Source organism: Spermophilus citellus (assembly GCF_964194105.1).
Source record: "Spermophilus citellus genome assembly, chromosome: 3".
Classification (NCBI taxonomy): domain Eukaryota; kingdom Metazoa; phylum Chordata; class Mammalia; order Rodentia; family Sciuridae; genus Spermophilus; species Spermophilus citellus.
In genome coordinates this window covers 25,741,082-25,759,763 of record NC_138184.1, presented here as the reverse complement: position 1 = coordinate 25,759,763, position 18,682 = coordinate 25,741,082, and the positions used below count along the sequence as shown (strand labels likewise).

At 52.9% G+C, this 18,682-nt stretch overlaps 1 protein-coding gene, 1 long non-coding RNA gene and 1 pseudogene across 3 annotated transcripts in view; 1 reads left to right on the top strand and 2 right to left on the bottom strand.

Annotated features, from left to right (window-relative positions):
* The window catches only part of DLEC1 (DLEC1 cilia and flagella associated protein), a gene marked incomplete at its 5' end in the record, with an annotated part of 49,121 nt that extends 40,042 nt beyond the window's left edge, over positions 1 to 9,079 (top strand). Inside the window, 12 exon segments of the mRNA XM_081285308.1 lie at positions 917 to 1,035; positions 1,558 to 1,628; positions 4,236 to 4,441; positions 4,546 to 4,662; positions 4,754 to 4,879; positions 4,988 to 5,082; positions 5,377 to 5,461; positions 5,626 to 5,838; positions 7,261 to 7,422; positions 8,304 to 8,457; positions 8,753 to 8,876; positions 8,955 to 9,079. Of these exon segments, the coding sequence (XP_081141434.1) occupies positions 917 to 1,035; positions 1,558 to 1,628; positions 4,236 to 4,441; positions 4,546 to 4,662; positions 4,754 to 4,879; positions 4,988 to 5,082; positions 5,377 to 5,461; positions 5,626 to 5,838; positions 7,261 to 7,422; positions 8,304 to 8,457; positions 8,753 to 8,876; positions 8,955 to 9,078 (1,596 nt within the window). The 3' untranslated portion in view covers position 9,079.
* LOC308644329 lies at positions 1,325 to 4,686 on the bottom strand. Its single transcript, XR_014020966.1, has 2 exons — positions 4,386 to 4,686; positions 1,325 to 2,997 (listed from the first exon to the last, which is right to left on the bottom strand). It is a non-coding gene; the product is annotated as an uncharacterized lncRNA (long non-coding RNA).
* A 589-nt stretch (positions 9,080 to 9,668) lies between the features above and the next one.
* LOC308643328 (3-ketoacyl-CoA thiolase B, peroxisomal-like) lies at positions 9,669 to 18,104 on the bottom strand (annotated as a pseudogene). Its single transcript has 13 exons — positions 18,087 to 18,104; positions 17,716 to 18,006; positions 17,457 to 17,550; positions 16,456 to 16,513; positions 15,457 to 15,551; positions 15,134 to 15,176; positions 13,389 to 13,490; positions 12,507 to 12,587; positions 11,170 to 11,375; positions 10,728 to 10,906; positions 10,384 to 10,397; positions 10,048 to 10,229; positions 9,669 to 9,744 (listed from the first exon to the last, which is right to left on the bottom strand). The product of its transcript is annotated as a 3-ketoacyl-CoA thiolase B, peroxisomal-like (transcript).
* Positions 18,105 to 18,682: the final 578 nt, after the last annotated feature.

Here is an 18,682-nt window from a genome sequence, read left to right as displayed (position 1 = left end):
AGCTATTGGTGAGGTATGGGGAAAGGGAACATCTTAGCCCGGTGGGTCCAGAGGTAGGGAATGCCTCTGGCCTTTGGGAGCACTTGGAGCTGTGCCATGTCCAAATTTAAAGGGTCTCGGGCTGGGGATGTGGCTCAAGCGGTAGTGTGCTCGCCTGGCATGCGTGCGACCCGGGTTCGATCCTCAGCACCACATACCAACAAAGATGTGTCCGCCGAGAACTAAAAAATAAATATTAAAAAAAATTCTCTCTCTCTCCCCTCTCTCACTCTCTTAAAAAAAAAAAAACAAATTTAAAGGGTCTCCAAGAACACATCTGTAGATTATGTACAAATGACTTCACAATAGGCTGCTTTTCTTTTCAGCATTATTGGTAATGGCAGGGAGGAAACAAATATGGATTTGTGTCCATCTATAAAAGACTGGATAAGCCGTTGGGCTGCTTCCCTACAGTGGAATTCTGTAAAGCCTAGCCTATGATATCATGAATCTGTTTTAGTAAAATTATATCATTAAGAGAAAAGAAGGTTATTAAAGAACAACCTGTCTGGCGTGCTGCCCACCTGTATCTGTCTTAATGGACACAAAGGAAGGGTGGACGGATACATGCTAAGATGGCGGCAGTGAGTCCAGCAGGGGGAGAATTATGGGTGATTAGTACACTAAGTTTTTTCCCCAGAAATAAGCATTTATTACTTTTAAGTAACAGAGAAGAATAATAAGGTTTTTTTCCCCTTTAAAAGTTAACAGATTTGTGCAGATGGAGGCTGGCAGAGCCCAGGCTGGGGCTGTCTGGAGAAGGAGTCAGTGGGAAATGAGGCTGGGCCAAGCCAGGACCAAGCTGTGGGGTGCTTAAGGTGGTTGGAGGGAATGCAGGGGCAGCTGGTAACAGGGGTGACAAAGGGTGTATTTGCAGGTGGGAGACCTGCCACCAGCAGTCATCCCAGTGCACATGGCAGTGGTGGGCTGCCCCATCAGCTCCCAGCGGACCACCTCTTACAAGGCTGACAAGTCACAGAAGGAGCCCATCATCAGGTGCCCCACCCTTGCCCTCATCCTCTGCTCCCTGGTGGCTCCCCAAACTCTCCAACCTCCAGCTTGGGCTTCCCATCTACCTCAGTGTTCTCCATATGGCCTAAAGCTACCTGGTGCCACCTACAAGGGGTCCCAGGTTAGGTTATTCCTGGGGGAAAAGAGGCCTTAGGAGACGTGGCCACCACTTTTGGGTCTCTGAGGGACTTTGGGGTAAGGGGCAGAAGTAGTGAGTAGTCCGTGTAACTCAAGGTCAGTACCAGACCTGGGGCTGTTCACACAGATGAGCTGGGATCAGCATAATTCAGGGGACAGGGAATGGATTCTCAGAGCAGTGAGCTGCCCCAGGTTACAGGCCCTCAACCAGTGCACAGGGAAGGCCTCCAGCCCTGGGTCTCAGTGTCACCAAGGTGAGGACAACCACTGTGGACCTCCTGGTCCTTATCTCACACTTCTCTCTGCAGTATCCCTGCCTGCCAGGTGTATGCCGGCTGTGGCTTGTTCAACCCCATCTCTTGCCTCCAGGTTTGGGACCCAGGTCTCTGGAGGAGACACAATCACACGGAAACTTCGCCTGAATAACTCCAGTCCCTGTGGTGAGATGATTGTGAGATAAATTGGGGAGGTGCTCTTGGAAGCTGATGGCCCCGAACAGGATGTGGGGGCCCGTGGTTACCAGGGGAGGTCCAGAGGGATCAAGAGGGAGAGTTGACCATGGCAGTCCAGGGTTGCCAGAGAGTGCCTCTCCCATCATCGAGGACGGGATCTGCTCTTGCCTAGCCTTGGGTCTCCCAGTATCAAAGGAGCCACAGAGCCTTGCTGTCATCAGGGTTGCTAGGCCTAGGGCTACTTCCAGGGGACCCCGTTGCTCATTCCTTCAGCCGGCAGGACCTGCACTCTATCCAGGATCTGAGCAAGAAGTTGGGGATACAAAAGGCACAAGACAGCAGGGTCTCTGCCTAGGGCCCCGTCCTGTGGGTGTGACTGTGCATGGAGGCTAGTGCCTGAGGATCAAGGGGCCTGCATATCCCCAAGGAGGGGCACTTAGGCCGAGTCTGGAGGGAAAATAAGCCAGCATTGCTTGGGGCAGTGAGTGATGACAAAGAGTATTCTGTGCCACCAGAAGAGCTATGGGCAGCTCAGAGACTTGAGGGAGATAGCAGGATCAGCCTGGCCTCAGTGAGTCCCCTGGGGAGTGTGTGAGGCATCCCCAGGTTGACCCCCCTGGGCAGAATGAGTCCGTGTCAGGTGGCAGGACTTGGCACTATCATAGCTAAGCTGCCCAGGCAATCTCAGGAAGGCATAGCCGCAGGAGAGGGCCCTGCTCTAGGACAGATCTCTGCAGTTCTGGAAGTGTTGGCAGTCTCTCCTCTCCCCACATTCTAAGTCAATGTCTCCTTGTATTCACAGTTGTTTTTCTTTATGCTTTTAGCTGCTATATTGGTTGGTGCATTTAGACACTGGATATTCTTCTCAAATTGAGTCTTGTCATTTGTATTGTTCCTCTGACTCCTTTATGGAACGCTGCTGGCTAAATTCCATGTTACTTTCTTTTGCTCTCCTTGGTGTCTTCTCATTGGCATTTACCTGGGGTTTCCTTGCCCACTCTTCCATTGTCACCCTTTATGACTTTGTTTCTGGTGAACAGTAGACAGCTGAGGTGTTTTTTTTTTTTCAAAACACCCTGACATTCTCAATGTTTGAATGGGAAAAGTCAGTCAATCCATATAATTCTTCCATCTCATTTTAAGATTTATTTTGCTTTGTTATTTGTTTTTCAGTTCCTTTTTTTTGTGGCCTTTGTCTATCTTCCCTCTTTACTTTGGGCTTTCTTTTCAGCTTCCCTTCCCTCTGGTGGTTCCTCCCTTTCCTTGGGCTCATAATCACGTGCACATTTCTCTATTTCTACCTGGAAGATTGTCCACTGGACTTCAGAGTTGTGGTGTTCTTGGTAAGAGGCAGGTGCTAAGTTGATAGTAAACATAAGAAACAAGATCAGGAGCCTTGGGTGTGTGTCCACTGGGTATTCACCAGGGCCCAGCCCAGTGTCTAGCATTATAAGTTCTAATAAATCAAATGCTAATGGGGAACGGGTGAGAGATGAGAGGGAGGAGGTGGCAGTGTGGGTAATTGGTCTTATCAGCTTTCGGTGAAGGGGAGGAGGGGGGCTGCCAGAGGGAAGCTTGTTCATGATGGTGGACCTGAACTTGTTTCAGTGCTGTCAAAAAATAGCAAGATGTAGAGCTGGGCACAGTGGCGCACGCCTGTAATCCCAGCAACTCAAGAGGCTGAGGCAGGAGGATCGTGAGTGCAAAGCCAGTCTCAGCAAGAGCAAGGTGCTAAGCAACTCAGTGAGACCCTGTATCTAAATAAAATACAAAATAGGGCTGGGGATGTGGCTCAGTGCTGATGAGTTTGGTTTATACAGAAGAGAGGGGGTACTGGACATGGCAGGCCCCTAAGAAAGGGGGTCAGGAGTAGGCCTGAAGGCAGGAGGAGGGGAGGATGGGACAGAGGCAGATAGACATGTAATGTGGGAACAGGTCTTCAGGGAACTTCTGGGAGATGAGGTAGGGCATCAGGGATGCAGATGGAGGCGTTAGGGACAACTTGATATTGTCATGGTTGGGAAGGAAGGCAATGTGGGGACCCAGTTTAGGTTGGGGACAAATCTACAGAAGTGGCGATCTCTTTAGCTTAGAGACTTTCTCCATGGTGTCCAAGAGAACGGTGCAGTGCAGTTCATTGAGGGCTGGGCTAGGTGAGTGGGAGGATGGGGGAGCAAAGGAAGACATGAGGTTGCCAGCAAGGCAGAGGCTGAATGGAGGCCCCCAAAGACTAACCTGGCCGGGGAAGGAAGTAACAGCAAACATAGGCTGAGAGACGGAGGGAGAGAAGGTAGAGGACACGGGGGTTGGAGGGCCCATCCTGACAGCAAACAGGCCAGAGAGAGAGGAAGCCATGGTGAGAGCGGAGTGTCATACAGGTGGAGCTGGAAGTGTGGTCATGAAGGCTTCAGATGATTGGACTGGATGGCATAAGTCTGTAAAGGCTATTTTTTTAAAACAAGAATTGCCTGAAGGTGGCATTAGAAAGACAGGAGTCCGCCTCCACCATGGGCATGGGAGAACAGAAAGGTGGAGGCCCCAAGGAGACCATTGGCGCCTCCCTTATTCCTTGCCCTCTCCCTATATGTGCCCTAGACATTCGCCTAGACTGGGTCACCTATGTTCCAGAAGATAAGGAGGATAAGCTGGTGGACCTGCTAGTGTTTTATGGACCACCCTTCCCACTGCGGGATCAAGCCGGAAATGAGATCATGTACCCTGAGACCCCTGAGAGCAGCAGCTTACCCTGGTCCCCAAGCCCCTCCAGCGTGTCCGAGTCCAGCCATGCAGCTTCTTTTCCAGTGAGCAGGGCTGTGGGGGCAGGGGAGCTGGCCACTCAGGGTTGCTGAGATACAGCCCAGGGGCCTGCTGAGCCTGTATAAGCTTCAGCTACTCTTGGTGACAGGTAGAGGCCTACTCTAATGCCAGCAACAGGGCTGCAGCGCAGATCATCTCAGTTGTCCTGCAGGAGCATGAGGGGGTGCCCTCCAACCTCCCCTACTATATCAGACCCCAGCAGGTGGTGAGTGAGTCCAGGTGGACCTGTCTCTGGGGGTCTGCCCAGGCCTCCCAGCAGGCACAGGGCAGTGCTGAGGCTGCTGTGTTCATGGCAGGTGGTCCCTGCTGGGGGAAGTAGCACCATCTACATCTCCTTCACACCTCCGGTGCTCAGCTCCGACATCCAGCAGAAGGTGGAGTGTACTGGCTACGCCCTGGGTTTCATGAGCTTGGACAATGAGGTGAACGTCCTGGGGTGGGGACCATAGCCACTGCCTCTCTCCTGGGTGGCACAGTGCTGTTCAGTCCAGGGACCACCAGGGTGATCAACGGTTGATTGGGCTCTGTAGGTAGAAAGAGAGATTCCCGGGAGGAGGCGTCGCCTACAGCACTTTGCTGTGGAACCCCTGAGACTGGACCTGCATGGGCATGTGAGGCGTGCGCAGTGAGTGCTGGGTGGTCCCCTCTCCATCCCCCTATGGGGACACCCTCACCGTCTCTGGTGAGGCCAGTCAGGGTTATTGGAGTCAAAGGACAAAACTAATTCTTGGGCTCCTAGAGTAGAACACTCCATGAGAAAGCTCCCACCCAGGCTGACCCACCTCCTGCTGGGGGCTGAGGGGAGGAGAACCCAGCAGGGAAGCCCAGAAGAAAGGCTGGCTAGAGACCAAGTGAGCAGAGGGGACAGCCAGGAGGCCCCAGATGCCTGGCTGCCCCAGCAGTGTCTATCGCTGGGCAGACTAAGCGTGGAGCTGGACAGCAGCGGCAGCTTGGAGTTCTGGTGCCAGGCCAGCGACCTCATCCCCGAGCAGCCCTGCTCTGCAGTAAGTGCTGCTTCCCCACCCCTGGCCCTGCCAATTGACCTGAACCTCCAAGGTACCTAAAGGCCCTGCTGGGGCACAGGCCTTCTGTCCTGAATCCCCTCCCCAGAGCCACAGGACTGAGAGGGTGAGATGAACCCCAGCTCCCCTCTTCTGTGGCCACCCAGGTGCTGAGTGAGCTGCTGACCACCCGCCACCTGAAGCTGATCAACACTACAGAAATACCACAGTACTTCTGGCTTCTGGTCTCCAGGCCCTTCTTTGTTTCTCAAGGCCAGGCTCCTTGGGACCACAGAGCTGGCTCTGGCCAGGAGCACGAGTCTGAGGAGACGGCCCCAAGGGGCAAGCAGATGGAGCTCCGGCCACAGGAGAACATGCTGGTCAGTAGAGGGGTGCGTGGCTCTGGTCTCTCTGTACATGCTCACACTGCCCAGACAGCACCTGCACACCATCCCAGGCACACACTCTCTGCACAGGGGGCTTTCACATGTGTGGAGGGACTGGTCAGAGTGCACCGGCCACACAAGTTCTACAGACTCACCCAGGCCACCCCCACTGCCTGGTGGGGGCCCATGCGTTCCTCCTCCTCTTCACACTCAGACTCCCTTCCTTCTCATATGCCCTCACTCAAGGGTTTGTGCCCCCCAAGAACCTTCTCCCAGAGGTAGAGGAGCCAGACACAGATCTGCAGAATGGTGGGTGAGCTCCTATATCATTCTGCCTTGGTTCCTCCTTCTGGGGCTACATGGAGGGGAGAAGGGGAGACCAGAGCACAGCTAGAGGTCCCTTTTGCCGGGGCTCCAGGATTCCCCCAAGAGACTCTGGGGTTAGGTATTTAAAACCCTCGGGCAGCTTGGAGGAGGCCCCATGGCTCCCAGGGAAAAGACATCACATGGTGGCACTGCCCCTCACCCTCTGTGTGTAGATGATGCTCAGGCATCTGGCTCTGGACCAGAACTCTCCCCTCAGTTTTAGACCCAAACTCAAACTGTAAAACTGAATTCCCCATAACCCTCCAGACCCTGTCCTGCTCCAAACATGTGCCTTCTCATCTCAGCAAATACTACCTGCCCCCTAGTGCCTAGATCAGAGCTCTGTCTCCTCCTCCTCCTCGAACCAACTGCCAAGCCCCATGGATGCCCCTAACTCTTGGTGCTTCTCACTTGTCCACACCTCTACATGCATGTCTTGTTCTATAACAATTATTTCCAAGCCTAGCAGTACATCAGTGGCCTTTAGAAATCTTGTTAAACATACAAGCTCTCGGGCTCTATTTTCAGAGATGTCACGATCTCAGCTAAGACCCAAGAACAAATGCCTCAGTCGATGCTTATGAGCTAGCACATGGAACTATCTGGGAGCCAGGAGTCCAAGCCCCATCCTGTTGGCCTAAGTTCGGTCGCAGCCACCTCCCACTAGCAGCCAGAGTGACCTTGTGGAAGGCAAAGCTGACTTGGACACACCCCTGCTTCAAACCCATTACATGCCCCTCACTATCCTCAGGATAAAGGCAGAGTCATTCCTTGGCCTACGGATGGCCAGAACCCAGCTCTGATCAAGGGCAGTTTGCTTATTGTCTTTCTACTCTAGCCTCTGACTGTGGAGGGCACCAACTGGGTGCTGGGCACAGCACTGGTACAGGGAATAGATGTGCCAGGGAGGGATGCTGTGGAGCTGTTTGTTGGGAAGCCTGGGTCAGTCTGGGCCCTGTAGGCTGCAGGGACTTACTGGGCCTTCAGAGGCTTGGGGGAGCAGGATACAGCTCCAGATGGGGGAGCCAGCGCCTGTTCATGTCCATACAGGTGGATGTGTCCTTCTCACTCTCCCTGGAGCTGCTCTCCTACCAGAAGCTCCCGACCGACCAGATGCTACCTGGAGTGGATATCCAACAGAGCACAAGTGGAGAGAAAGAGATGGTGTTTACTCAGGATCTGCTCCTGGAGTTCACCAATCAGACCACACAGGCTAGTCCCAGGAGGGCTCCTTGAGACGGGGGGAGAGTAGGACTAGCTGAGAGTTATTCCCTAGAGTGAGGAAGATATCACCAGGCAGGGCCTTCATATGAGGAGTCCTGGCCCCTGTCCTGGGGACACAGTCTGCCTGGAAGAGGCCCTGTGCAAGGAGAGTCCTCATCCTCACCTGTTTCAGGAGCTGAGTCAGGTGAGGGGCTGGAGGATGGGAAATGAGGGAAGGCTCCCTGGAAGAGGTGACAGGTGAAGGCTGTGAAGGGAAACCACATAGTCAGGTCAAGAAAATGGACGAGTGGGTGGGACATGAGCACCTGAGACAGTTGTGAAGGATGACGCTCAGGCTCCATGGGGCTCCACTGGCCAGGAGGTCATGGGCCATGATGTGGAACAGAGGGGAGCAGGGAGCTGAACTGGGGCTGTGGGTCAGGTGTAAGAAGGAACAGAGGCAAAGCAGGGGAGCTGGAGCACTGCTGCCCAGAGCGGAGTAGCTGCTGGGGCTGCTAAGGTGCTCTGGCAGGCAGGGCATGGGTGGAGGGGCTGAGGCAGGATGGCCCAGGATCTGAGACTGAAGACTGGGGAGGGAGGAAGAGTGAAGGAAAGAGGCTGACCTCCATGGGAGCAAGGCTGGCACCAATGGAAAGGACAGCAGAGGGCGCTGTTCTGGCCTGTCGCTGTGCAGAATCTCACCAGCAACTCCTGGCTTATGATGACAGTGCCAGCCCCCTGCTGCCCACTGTGCTGCTACCACTGCTCTGCTCAGAAGCGTTGGTGCTCATGGGGCATCAGGGTTCCATGTGATCCAGTGACCCTGGCTCAGACCCCACTATACTGGGCAAGGTCACTCCATTCCCATTAAGTCAAAATCTGTTCCCCAGGTTGTGCCCCTGCGGGCCATTGTGACTGTGCCTGAGCTGCAGTTGTCCAGCAGCTGGGTGGACTTTGGAACCTGCTTTGTGAACCAGCAGACATCCCGGGAGATCTACCTGATGAACCTCAGCAGCTGCCGGAGCTACTGGGCTGTGCTGATGGGTATGTTGGGCCTCACACCTGCTCACTGTTCCCAGGTGGGGCTGGGTAAAACCTCTCTCTCCCTGTATCTGTGTATCCTGTCCCTTTAGACTGGCATCTTGTGCTCATATCACTTGGAATTTCTAGAGACAGGCAGTCCTCTAAACCTGTGACCCCAGGTTTCCCTGTCCTGTGGCATTGGCAAGACCAGAGGTGAATCTTGAGAGGATGGGCTGACCTGAGACAAGTAAAGGCTTCCAGGACAAAACACAGAGCTGCCTGTGCCCATGTGTGTCTTCCCTTCCCCTTGATGCAGGTCATCAGAGTGCCACCAAGGAGGCTAAAGACTTTGTTGTCTCCCCAAGCAGTGGGTTGCTGGAGGCACGACCCACCAATGCGCCCCCAACCTCCATCACACTTGAGGTGTTCTTCACTCCCAGGTACAGCTCCTCCCCACCTTCTGGCACTATCCACAGGGCTGGGAGGCCCTGCAGATCTCAGCCCCTCCTCTTCCACAGGAGCAATGAGCTGTATGAATCCACGATGGTGGTCGAAGGCATGCTGGGAGAGAAGTCCTGTACCCTGAGGCTCCGGGGCCAAGGCTCTTACGATGAGACATTCATGGAAACTCACCAGCTCTGAGGCTCACCCCACCCCTTAGCCCCAGACTTAGCTTAAGGAACGAGATGGCACAGGTTGATGAACAGGTGTGCGGGGCAGGGACATGGACTGAGGATTTCTAAACAGCTCTTGGGATGGAGGACCCCCACCCACTCTGAGGCAAAGGTCTTGCCTTAGGCACTACATTGTAAGTCCCCAAAGCTGACACAAAAGAGGCCACACCAATGTGGAGATCATAGCAGTTCAGACTCAGATGAAGAGAACAGAAGTCCCCCAGGGAAAACACACACCCACCAAGATAACATATGATTGATTATACCATTGTCCCCTCCTCATTCATGAGGCCACAGTTTCCTAGGATTTACATGGGGGCCTTGTGGGCTGGGTGACCCACAATGACTTTGGCCCAGCTAGAGAGGGCCTTGTGGTAAGGCCCAACACCCTGCCCACTCCTGTACTGTGTCATCCATGTTCACAGTTTCCAAATTATTTAAAGTGCCTTGATTTGTTCCCACCACCAGTGACTGAATGTCCCACGTGGATTCGCTTCCCAAGAGCCACTCTCTGGCTGCCAGAGTAGGGCCATCTGGGTAGTACCTTGAGCCAGGGACTCAGTTCACAGGGTATTCAAAGACAGCAGCGGCTCCCATCCCAGTGCCAATGCACATGGACACCACTCCATACGCCCTGGGAAAGGGAACTATGTTGGCTGGGCACAGGCACTCTGGGCAGAGGCCTAACCCTCTGACCAGAGGATACAAAAAACCAGAAGACCAGATCTTGGATATTCAGTCCCCCGACTACGCACCTTGGCATCACAGTGGCAGCTGCACTCTGTAGGCCAGAAGCCCTTTCAAGGCTGACCCTCAGGGACAATAGAGATCATTCCCTATATGCCCCGTTCAAAGTACATATTGACGTCCCCAAGCTACCACCCTTTGAAGCCCCAGCTCGGCATCCCCCATGACACCCCAAGGGGAACAGCCTTACCTCTTCCCACAGCACTTTAGCTCATTCAGCAGCTGATGTCCTGTCATGCCCCAGTGCAGCCCAGGGCCACCGCTCCTCCCAGAGGGTTCACCTTCTCAGGGGGGAATTCCTAGATTTTCCACACAGTAAACCACCTGGATATGCTGACCCCCTCCCCTGCATGGCTTGTCCACTGGCTCCCACTAGGTGCCCAGGGACCAGGCAATGGGAAGACTAAGATTCACCTGGCCTCACTGATCTCAAAGATGTCCACATCATTATCAGCCCTGGAGGTGAGGTTCAGACCTGGGCAGGCATCCTCCAGGCCAGCAGGGCAGCAGCTGCCTCATCACTCACCTGGCTAGAGTTTCCTAGGGAGAAAGAGTTTGGGTGAGGAGGATCAGAGCAGAGGAGAACCAGCCCACTGTGGCAGACATGCAACTTTAGCCTACTAAATGATACCCATGGGCAGGCATCCAGGTCTTCTCAGACCTCCACCCATGCACAGGCCCATAATTGCCTAGTGTGCTGTCACATCAGACAGGTGAGTGGGTCTCAGCTACAGGTCACAAAGGCCTTGGGTATGGAATGCCAGCCCACCCCAACTTCACTCTGCAGCACCTGCAGTTCTATCCCCAGTACTCACCCCCAGCCCAGGGCATGAGGGGACCCAGGTCTAGGGTCTGAAGGAGCCACCTGACCTGCATTCTCCAAGGCTGCAGGGATGGCATATGTAGGTCCAATGCCCATGACATCAGGGGGGGACTCCAACCTGCATAGGGCCTCAGGACCCCGAGGATGGGGAGGCCCAACTCTTCTGTCTTGGACCTCCGGGCCAAGAGGATGGCAGCTGCCCCATCGCTCACCTGGCTAGAGTTTCCTAGGGAGAAAGAGTTGGGGTGAGGAGGGATCAGGGCAGGGCAGAGGAGAACCAGCCCACTGTGGCAGACAGGCAACTTTAGCCTACTAAATCTGGGGACATGTCTGGTCCTACGGGACATCTGAGGGACTGGCTAGAGGTCCTCAGGAAATGCTGCCCTGGGGAGGATGTCTGGGGCCATCCAGAGTCTTCTTTGCTATCAACCCAGGCTGCCACCAGGGGTTGCCAAAGGACCTGGTCTGCCCTAGACTCCAGAGCAGAACAGCCAGCCTGGTAGCAGTCCCTGGTGGACCCGCCATCCTTGAAAGCAGGCTTCAGTTTGGCCAGGCCCTCCATGGTGATGTTGGGGCAGATTCCCTCATCCTGGGACCCAGTGATGCTCCTCTTGATGCCCTTGTCATCATGGATGGTGGTGGTCACAGGCACAATCTCAGCATGGAAACAGCCCTTGCTCTGGGCTCTTGTTGCCCTGCCAGCAGCAGGCAGCCAGGCTCTCCTGGAGCTCCCTCCCTCCTGTCCTCACTCTGGCCCATTGTGGCAGACATGCAACCTCAGCCTGCTAAATTCAGGGACATGTCTGGTCCTAGGGGACATCGGAGAGACTGTCTAGAGGTCCTGAGGACAACCCTGCCCTGTGGAGAGGGAGCCTTGCTGTGGCCATCCAGAGCCTCCTTTGCTATCAACCCAGGTGTCCACATCCTGGCTGATTCCAAACTCAGGAGAAGGGAGCTTGCAGGTGGTTTTGCTTCTTAGAGCCCTTTGCCCAAGACTCAGCCTGTCAGTTGCCTCTGCTAGTCTGAGGCTGGAGCCCCAGGAACATTTCTGATGGCTTCTGCTAGCTTTCCAGGGTGACCCCAACATCTGAATTTCACCCTTTCCTGATTCCACAAATCTAAAGTGACACATCCTAATTTCTGTTATGTCTTTTCCAATTCAAACAGTTGAACCCTGAGGTAGTTTAGGGTTACCCTTGCAGCCCTATGCAAACTACACCACCTAGGGGCATTTCAATAGTAGGAACCCAGAGCTTCCAGCAAAGCCCACAAGGCAACCTGACCCAAGAGGCTAACAGTCCCTCTCTTGGAGAAACCCACCTGGACCAGGCACAACATCTTTTCTGTCCCTTCCCTCTATGGTCAATACTGGCTGATCTAGCTTGCTGTTGCCCAGAGGCTAAGCCTGACGTTTTTGTGACATCAGTTCAAACCCAGGCCTACTCCAGAAGCTCATGTGTCTAGTCCACAGAATCACTGTCCTCACACTCCAAGCCTCCAGGAAGCCTCTGGATACCAAGTCCAGTCCCTAAGCCAGAGTCAGGTTGGAGTCATGGCCCTCCTTACGTTTCAAAGAACAGAGGTGGAACTGAAGCTTAGGTAGGGAGAAGGCACTCAGACTCAACATCAACAGTCAGTCTGGGACAGTGAATGGCCACCAGTTCAGAATGGTACTGCGCCCTCTCTGTTCCCACCTGGGAGGTATGAGGCTTGCAAAACCCTCATTCACAGCTGTACCCTTGGGACAAGTCCATCTCGGAACACTCAGCATGGCCTCATAGTCTCACCCTCTAGCTCTTTCAAGGTCCCACCCCAGCAACACTCACTTCTGCTGGGAGGCCACGGCAAAGGTGTCTTGTTTCTCCCTTGAAACGCCAAACCACTCAGCCACGTTCTCCGAGGTTATCCTAGGACACAAACAGCACACTAATTGGAGATGGTTTGGGGGCCAAGGCCAGGCTGTAACACTGTGGTTTTACACTAGGCCCATGGGACTAAAGGTGGGGAGGGCTGGTCCATGCCACAGAGACAATAGTAAGTATTCTAGAGGTGGCACTCTTTTCCCCAGCATGGGCATGGAATAGATAGGGAGTCATCCTGCTGGCCAGACTCTCTTCCAAGAGGGAGGGTAGGCTGCATGCAGGGCAGAGCAGAAGAGAGCGTGCTCCCTGGTGAGTTGCTTCAGCTGAAGAGATTCAAGGGGTTTGTTGGGGCTCCCTATGTCCAGCTTCTACTAAGGTCTCCAGGTTGCCCATGGAGGTACTATATGTGGTCAATTCCAAGATACAATCCAAGCCTCAACCTCCTCGTACATCCATGGGAACCAGGCCTCCCTGCCCACAGGCCCTGCAGATGGCCCCAGCTCAGTGGCACTGGCTGCTGACCAAGGTGCTGGACTGATGCAGCACACATCACAGGTTGCATGTGACAGGCCCCAAGGTCCCTCACCAGCATGTTCAGGGATCAGAAGCTCCCCGCAGTCAACATTCTAGGATCCCATGGTTTCAGGAGATGGGCTGTCATTGTCCTACTCATGATTAAGCACTCAGAGGGGGTATGATAAAATGGGCTATATGTGGAAACAGAAGACTCAAGGGCCTCAGGGACAGGAAATCATAGCAGCATTGAGTTCCATGCTCAATATCATCCAAAGGAGAGAGGAAGAGGGTTGGCATTGCTAGAGATGAGGAGGAGCTGAGGATGGGCACTCACCCCAGGGGATCAGGCAGTCTCTGGCCTTCTTGTTCTCCTTCACATAGGAAGCAATGTTTCCAGGGTTCAAATTCCAACCCATTGACATAAACTCCACCCTAGAAGGAGGAAACTGAGGTGAGTCAAACCAGCTAGGGTTCCAGTAGCAATGGCTGGACACTTGGCAAGATGTGGGAAGTGCAGTGCACTGTCTGGGAGCCACTTGCCAGCAAAACAGAGCTGGGGTGTTGCTGAGCCCTATTTCTACCTTTACCCCAGGATAGAGCAAAGTACTCCCAGGGACAGGCACCTCTGTACTTTTGAACCAGTCAATTGGCAGCTCCTGAGAAAAGCATTCTAGTATCCCCCCACAGTACAGGAAACACATCCAGTAAGCCCAGGGCCCACAAATGTAGAGGAGAAAAGACAAGTCTGTACAAAGCTCACATTGAAAGCCAACCTGAGCTGTACAGGCAGGGAGGTGTAACAGGCTGAGAAGATGGGGATATGGCCAGGGTAGAGGTCTCTGAGAGGAGAAGGGAGGCAAAGGCCTCAAAAAAGATAACAGGTGATCTCGATCCAGTGTCAAAGCACTAGGCTGAACTCAAGAGGGCACTTCAAAAAGCATCAGTCACATGATAAACACCTGCTGGTTTTAGTTAAAGACTCCATTTAATCCTGTTATGAATCAATACACAGCTGAGCTACAGATCCCCTTTTATAGAGGAGGACACTGAGGTCATAAGTGGATGGAACCCAGCCTGAATCCCGATTTAGGCAGTCTTGCACCAGAGCTCATTCCCTATTAGAAAGTGCTAGGCAACAGTCCATAGAGTCTAGTAGATGGTTGAGTTGTGATGTGGAAATCCTCCCAGCCCCAAACCTTGGTACCCCAGCAACACAGTGCTTAAGCTGCTGGGGAATCAGATGCCCATAAGAAACTCATGAAGACTAATGCTTCAAATTACCCACACCTACACTTCCCCAGTAAGACAGGAAACCAGAGACATCAAGAGGCAGTCTGGGTTTGGCCCTTGCCCGGATCTCGGTGGTCTTTGGCTATCTAACAACTAAGACATAGGTCAGGCTAAACAAGTGAAGGTCATCTAGGATCTGGCCTGAGACCAGTGATGCTTCCTATCAATAAACATTCTATAGAGGATCTAAAAGGCAAACAGAAGCATGTAATAACTAAGGCTTGTCCCCTCCAAGGCTGCCACAGCCTCCCTCACCCTGCCTGAATAGCCCGAGCATCTCTGCCCAAATCTGTAGACACTGCCATTTGTTGCAAGCAAAGACAGAGCCATGATATGGGTAAAGGTGACAGTGGGAAATCACCAAGATCTGAACATGTCCCTCAGAAGCTGGCAGATATTTCTACCTGTGTACCAAGGTAGGAATAAGGGGACAAACACCCTAGGAAAGCAAAAAGTAATATATGGAAAACTATCCCTGGCATAAACTGAAACTGCAAATTATCTCAGAGAGTCCAAGTGCTATATTTTTCCAACCTGCTGTCCACTTTCCAGCCTGACAGATTTCCAAGACAGAATGCTTACAGGCCACTTTATCTGTGGGAGCTTTTGCTGAGCAGACAGAATTAGGGGCCATTCCTAGGCTGCATCTAGAGGGATCCATACCTTTAGCTGCCTAAAGGAACCAGGGAATGGTCATCAAATCATGGCCTCAAAGAACTGAGCAGAGGGAAATTAGTTTGATTGTCACCATTGGTTAAGGAGCTCTGGCAGAAAGAAATTCTTACCCACAGGCCTTGCCAATGTCATAAAACCCATTTCTGATACCACCTGCAACAAAAGCATTTCATAGCCATCCTTGACCAAGGTCTGTCTGTCTTAGGAGCAGCAGAGCCCCTGTCCCACCTGCTCTCTAGGTGCCTCTCAGCCCAGCCCCAGAAACAGGACACAGGAGTGTCCTGAAGAGCTTGGAGCAGTGGCGAGGGAAGCTCCTGAATTTTTTCTGTGCTCAGAGTCCTCTCAGAAATGCTTACTGCTGGTCCAGGAGATAGCAATATCACTGTCCCTAGTGGTCAGGGGCAGAAAGCCCAGGCCTGGTCAAGAGCACCACCCAGTCCCAACTTATCAGCTATGTTGGCCACTGCCTACAGCCCTGATGAGCACTATCTGTTGATGGTGGACAGAGGCACAGTCTCTGGGATGCCACTGAAACACAAAATGAAAGGCACAGTCAAACCCCTGCACTGCCAGGCTCTCATGGAAAGCAAGTCTGTGCTCCTGGGCCATGTGACTGCTCCCATCAAAGGTCACAAAAATATCTAGTAGCCAGGCACCCATATCAGGTCAGATCCATATGCTGTCTCTACAGGTGCATGCTCCTCAGGACCAACACAAGCATATGATCTTCCATCCTATGTTTCTCCTCAATCCAATCCAAGGTAGAGAAGTCCATTTGGGCCGTGAGGATCTTTTTCTCCCTCTGAAGATTCAACAGTGACAACTACCTATCTCTGTTTCCCCCAGAGAACAGAGCAGTGGGCTTGTTCTTGGGATAGGCCACCATAGCAAAAGCCATATCTCAAAATATGAGGCCAGCGTCCATCCCTACCCTTCCTAGTAACCACATAGTTTTTCATATTCTATTCACTCTCCAGAAAGAGACGATCAGGGCTCCTCTTGGGGAGCTGACCCAGAGTCCTCTCCATCTCCCAGACTCTGCTGATGAGATGGATCTGGAGTTCCCAGCTTGCTCAACTAGCAAAAGAAGCAATGTCACCATTCAGGGTGTTCATGTGGTCATTTACCTGTCAAAGGAAGATAGAGTCTAGTTTAAAGCAAAAGTCAATTTTGGCTATAATTAGTCCACAGAGAACCTTTGCTCCACTCCCAGAAGTGGAGTGTCTTGGCTCTCAGCAAAGAAACACCCCTCTCCCCAATGTAGGGGAAAGGTTGGGTCCAAAGACTAGGATCCCAAGCACTCTGGTTGCCGTGACATTTTTTGACATCTGGTGTCCAACCTCATCTCCACTTGCCACAGGCCAAGTCCCGGAGCCAGGACCCACTCAAGAATTACAATGACCAACACAGAGCTAGAAGTAGAAAAGATTACCTCAGAAACTAGGCAATCTGGGCCATGATGGCTCCACCTCCAGGCTGAAGCACATTTCCTATTCAGGGGAAAATGCCTTTATCTAGAGTCAACAGTTGTAAGTATTAAAGAGAGGACATTTCAGATCGTTCTTCAGAATTGTTAGCCCTTGGCAGGCTCCTCTGAGGCTCTGGAATTTCAGGGTCTGCAGCAGGGGGAGCCAGACACAACAGCCTGTTCAGATCATATATGGACCCCTGTGCTGGAAGGTCCCAAGCTCACTTGCCCATGCACCCTACTCTTCAAAATCAGCACAGGCTGGGCAGGTGACCTGCCCTTCCACATTACATGGAATACATGAGGGAAAGAGCAATGCAAACCTTGAAGTCCAATAGTGTTGGCCCTTAGGCAAAGGAAATGAGATTCTGAAAATGTACACTTCCCTGAGTGTCCTCTCTCCAGGCCCTGCTGTCACTACAGAAGAAAAATAGTGAGTTCCAACCTAAGTGAGGCACACAGTGTCCTGTATTATCTTTTATTCATTTCAAGGGAAGAGGTGTAGGAGTGGGAAACTGGGTGGGAACACAGGTTGAGGCCTCATGTTCAATTTCTAACTCTGTTGCAAATGCATAGCCCCCACTCTCTCCATTTGTAAATCAGTGCTGAACTTGATGTTTTTGACGTTCCCTCATCTCTGTCCTGGAATAGACAGGATCTAGGGTGCATAGAGTACCCTGGTCTCAAGCCTCCTGGTACCCTCAGGTGCTAGAATTTCTGCACTTGGGATCCTTACTTTCCTCATTAAGTAGAGTACTCATTAAGTAGAATGAATGCACGTGGAGGAGGTTTAAAGTGTTTAGGGTTGAAATAGATGTAGACTGGCTCTCAGGAGATCATATTGAAGTCAGTGGACTCCATAGTTCCCTTCAGTGACAACTAGGGGACTAGAGGCATGGAAGCAGGACTTTGGAGGGATGAGAAGACCTGGAGGCCCCTGCGCAGGGCCTGGGTGGTGCACTCCCCTAACGAGATGTCCCCCAACTGCTCAGGCCTCAGCTTTACGTCCTGGAGAACTGCGGTCAAGACGGCAGACAGAAGCTCATCTTGGGTGGTGTCCTGCAGAGGCAGGTAAAGCTGCGGTGAGCTTGGCTAGTGATATCTCACGCAGAAAAAGCGACTGCAGCTCACCTGCCGACTGCTTCCGGCCCCCGCCCCCAGGAAAATATGACGGAACCCGAGACCCAGCGTCTCACCCCAGGGGCCAACCCCCGGGGGCCTCACCTTGAAGACGCCGCGGCTCGCTTTGCCAAGGGCCGTGCGCAGTCCGTGCACCACCACCACGTCCTCGGCCGAGGCTTGCCTGAAGTTACGAAAGCAAGGAGCGGCCTGTAGCGCGGGACCCGACTCGGGCCGGTCGGTGAGGTGGCCCTGAACTACCTGCAGCCTCAAATTCACGCCGCTGAGACCCGCAGAGCAGTTTGAAATCGGCGCGCAGTTGGAAACAAACCCTCTGCAGCTCGGAGCGGAAGTTCCACTCAGTCTTCGAAGCCCGAACACCGCCCACAGCCCGCCCTCCAAAGGTTCCGCCCACCCAATCTCAGCCAACCAGAAGGAGCGTAACTTGAGGACACGCCCACCCCAGCTACTCTTACCTCAGGCCCCAAACGCATCGCGCGGGGCCGTTCTTTCCTCTTCTCAAAGTCCAGGCCTCCGTGGGCTACCCAGACCAATCAAGAAGCGGTTCTTTCTGGAGTCCCGCCCACAAAGGCAGATGGGAAATCATTCTACCTTTCCAAGTTTTGGAGACAAAATCCAAGCTGGTTCCCAAAGTCTTGCACATAAACTGGGCCTCAACCAGAAGCCCCTTCCTCCAAAATCCTACACCCTGCCTGCTGCCAGACAGAAGGCTGGACCACCTGGGGTCCCTTCCTTGGCCTTTCTTTGGAAGGAGGAGTTCGGGACTCTTAATTCCTGTTCCCCATCCTAGTCTGTTCTGCTCTGTTGCGTGTTCCGGCACCCAATCTGGAGACTCTATACATACTCTTCATATTTCCAGCTCACCTCCGAAGAAGTCAATTTCTTCCGGCAAGTCTTTTTAGAAGAACCAAGCAATTTGATTCCCAGTTATCACGGAGAGTGAATTTACAAAGCTGTGGAAGTGTAGCAAGCTCTTTAACTGGACAGAGAACATGCCACACTTCTTAGAACAATGTCACACCTGTTTGTGATGATTCAATTGGTTGTCACC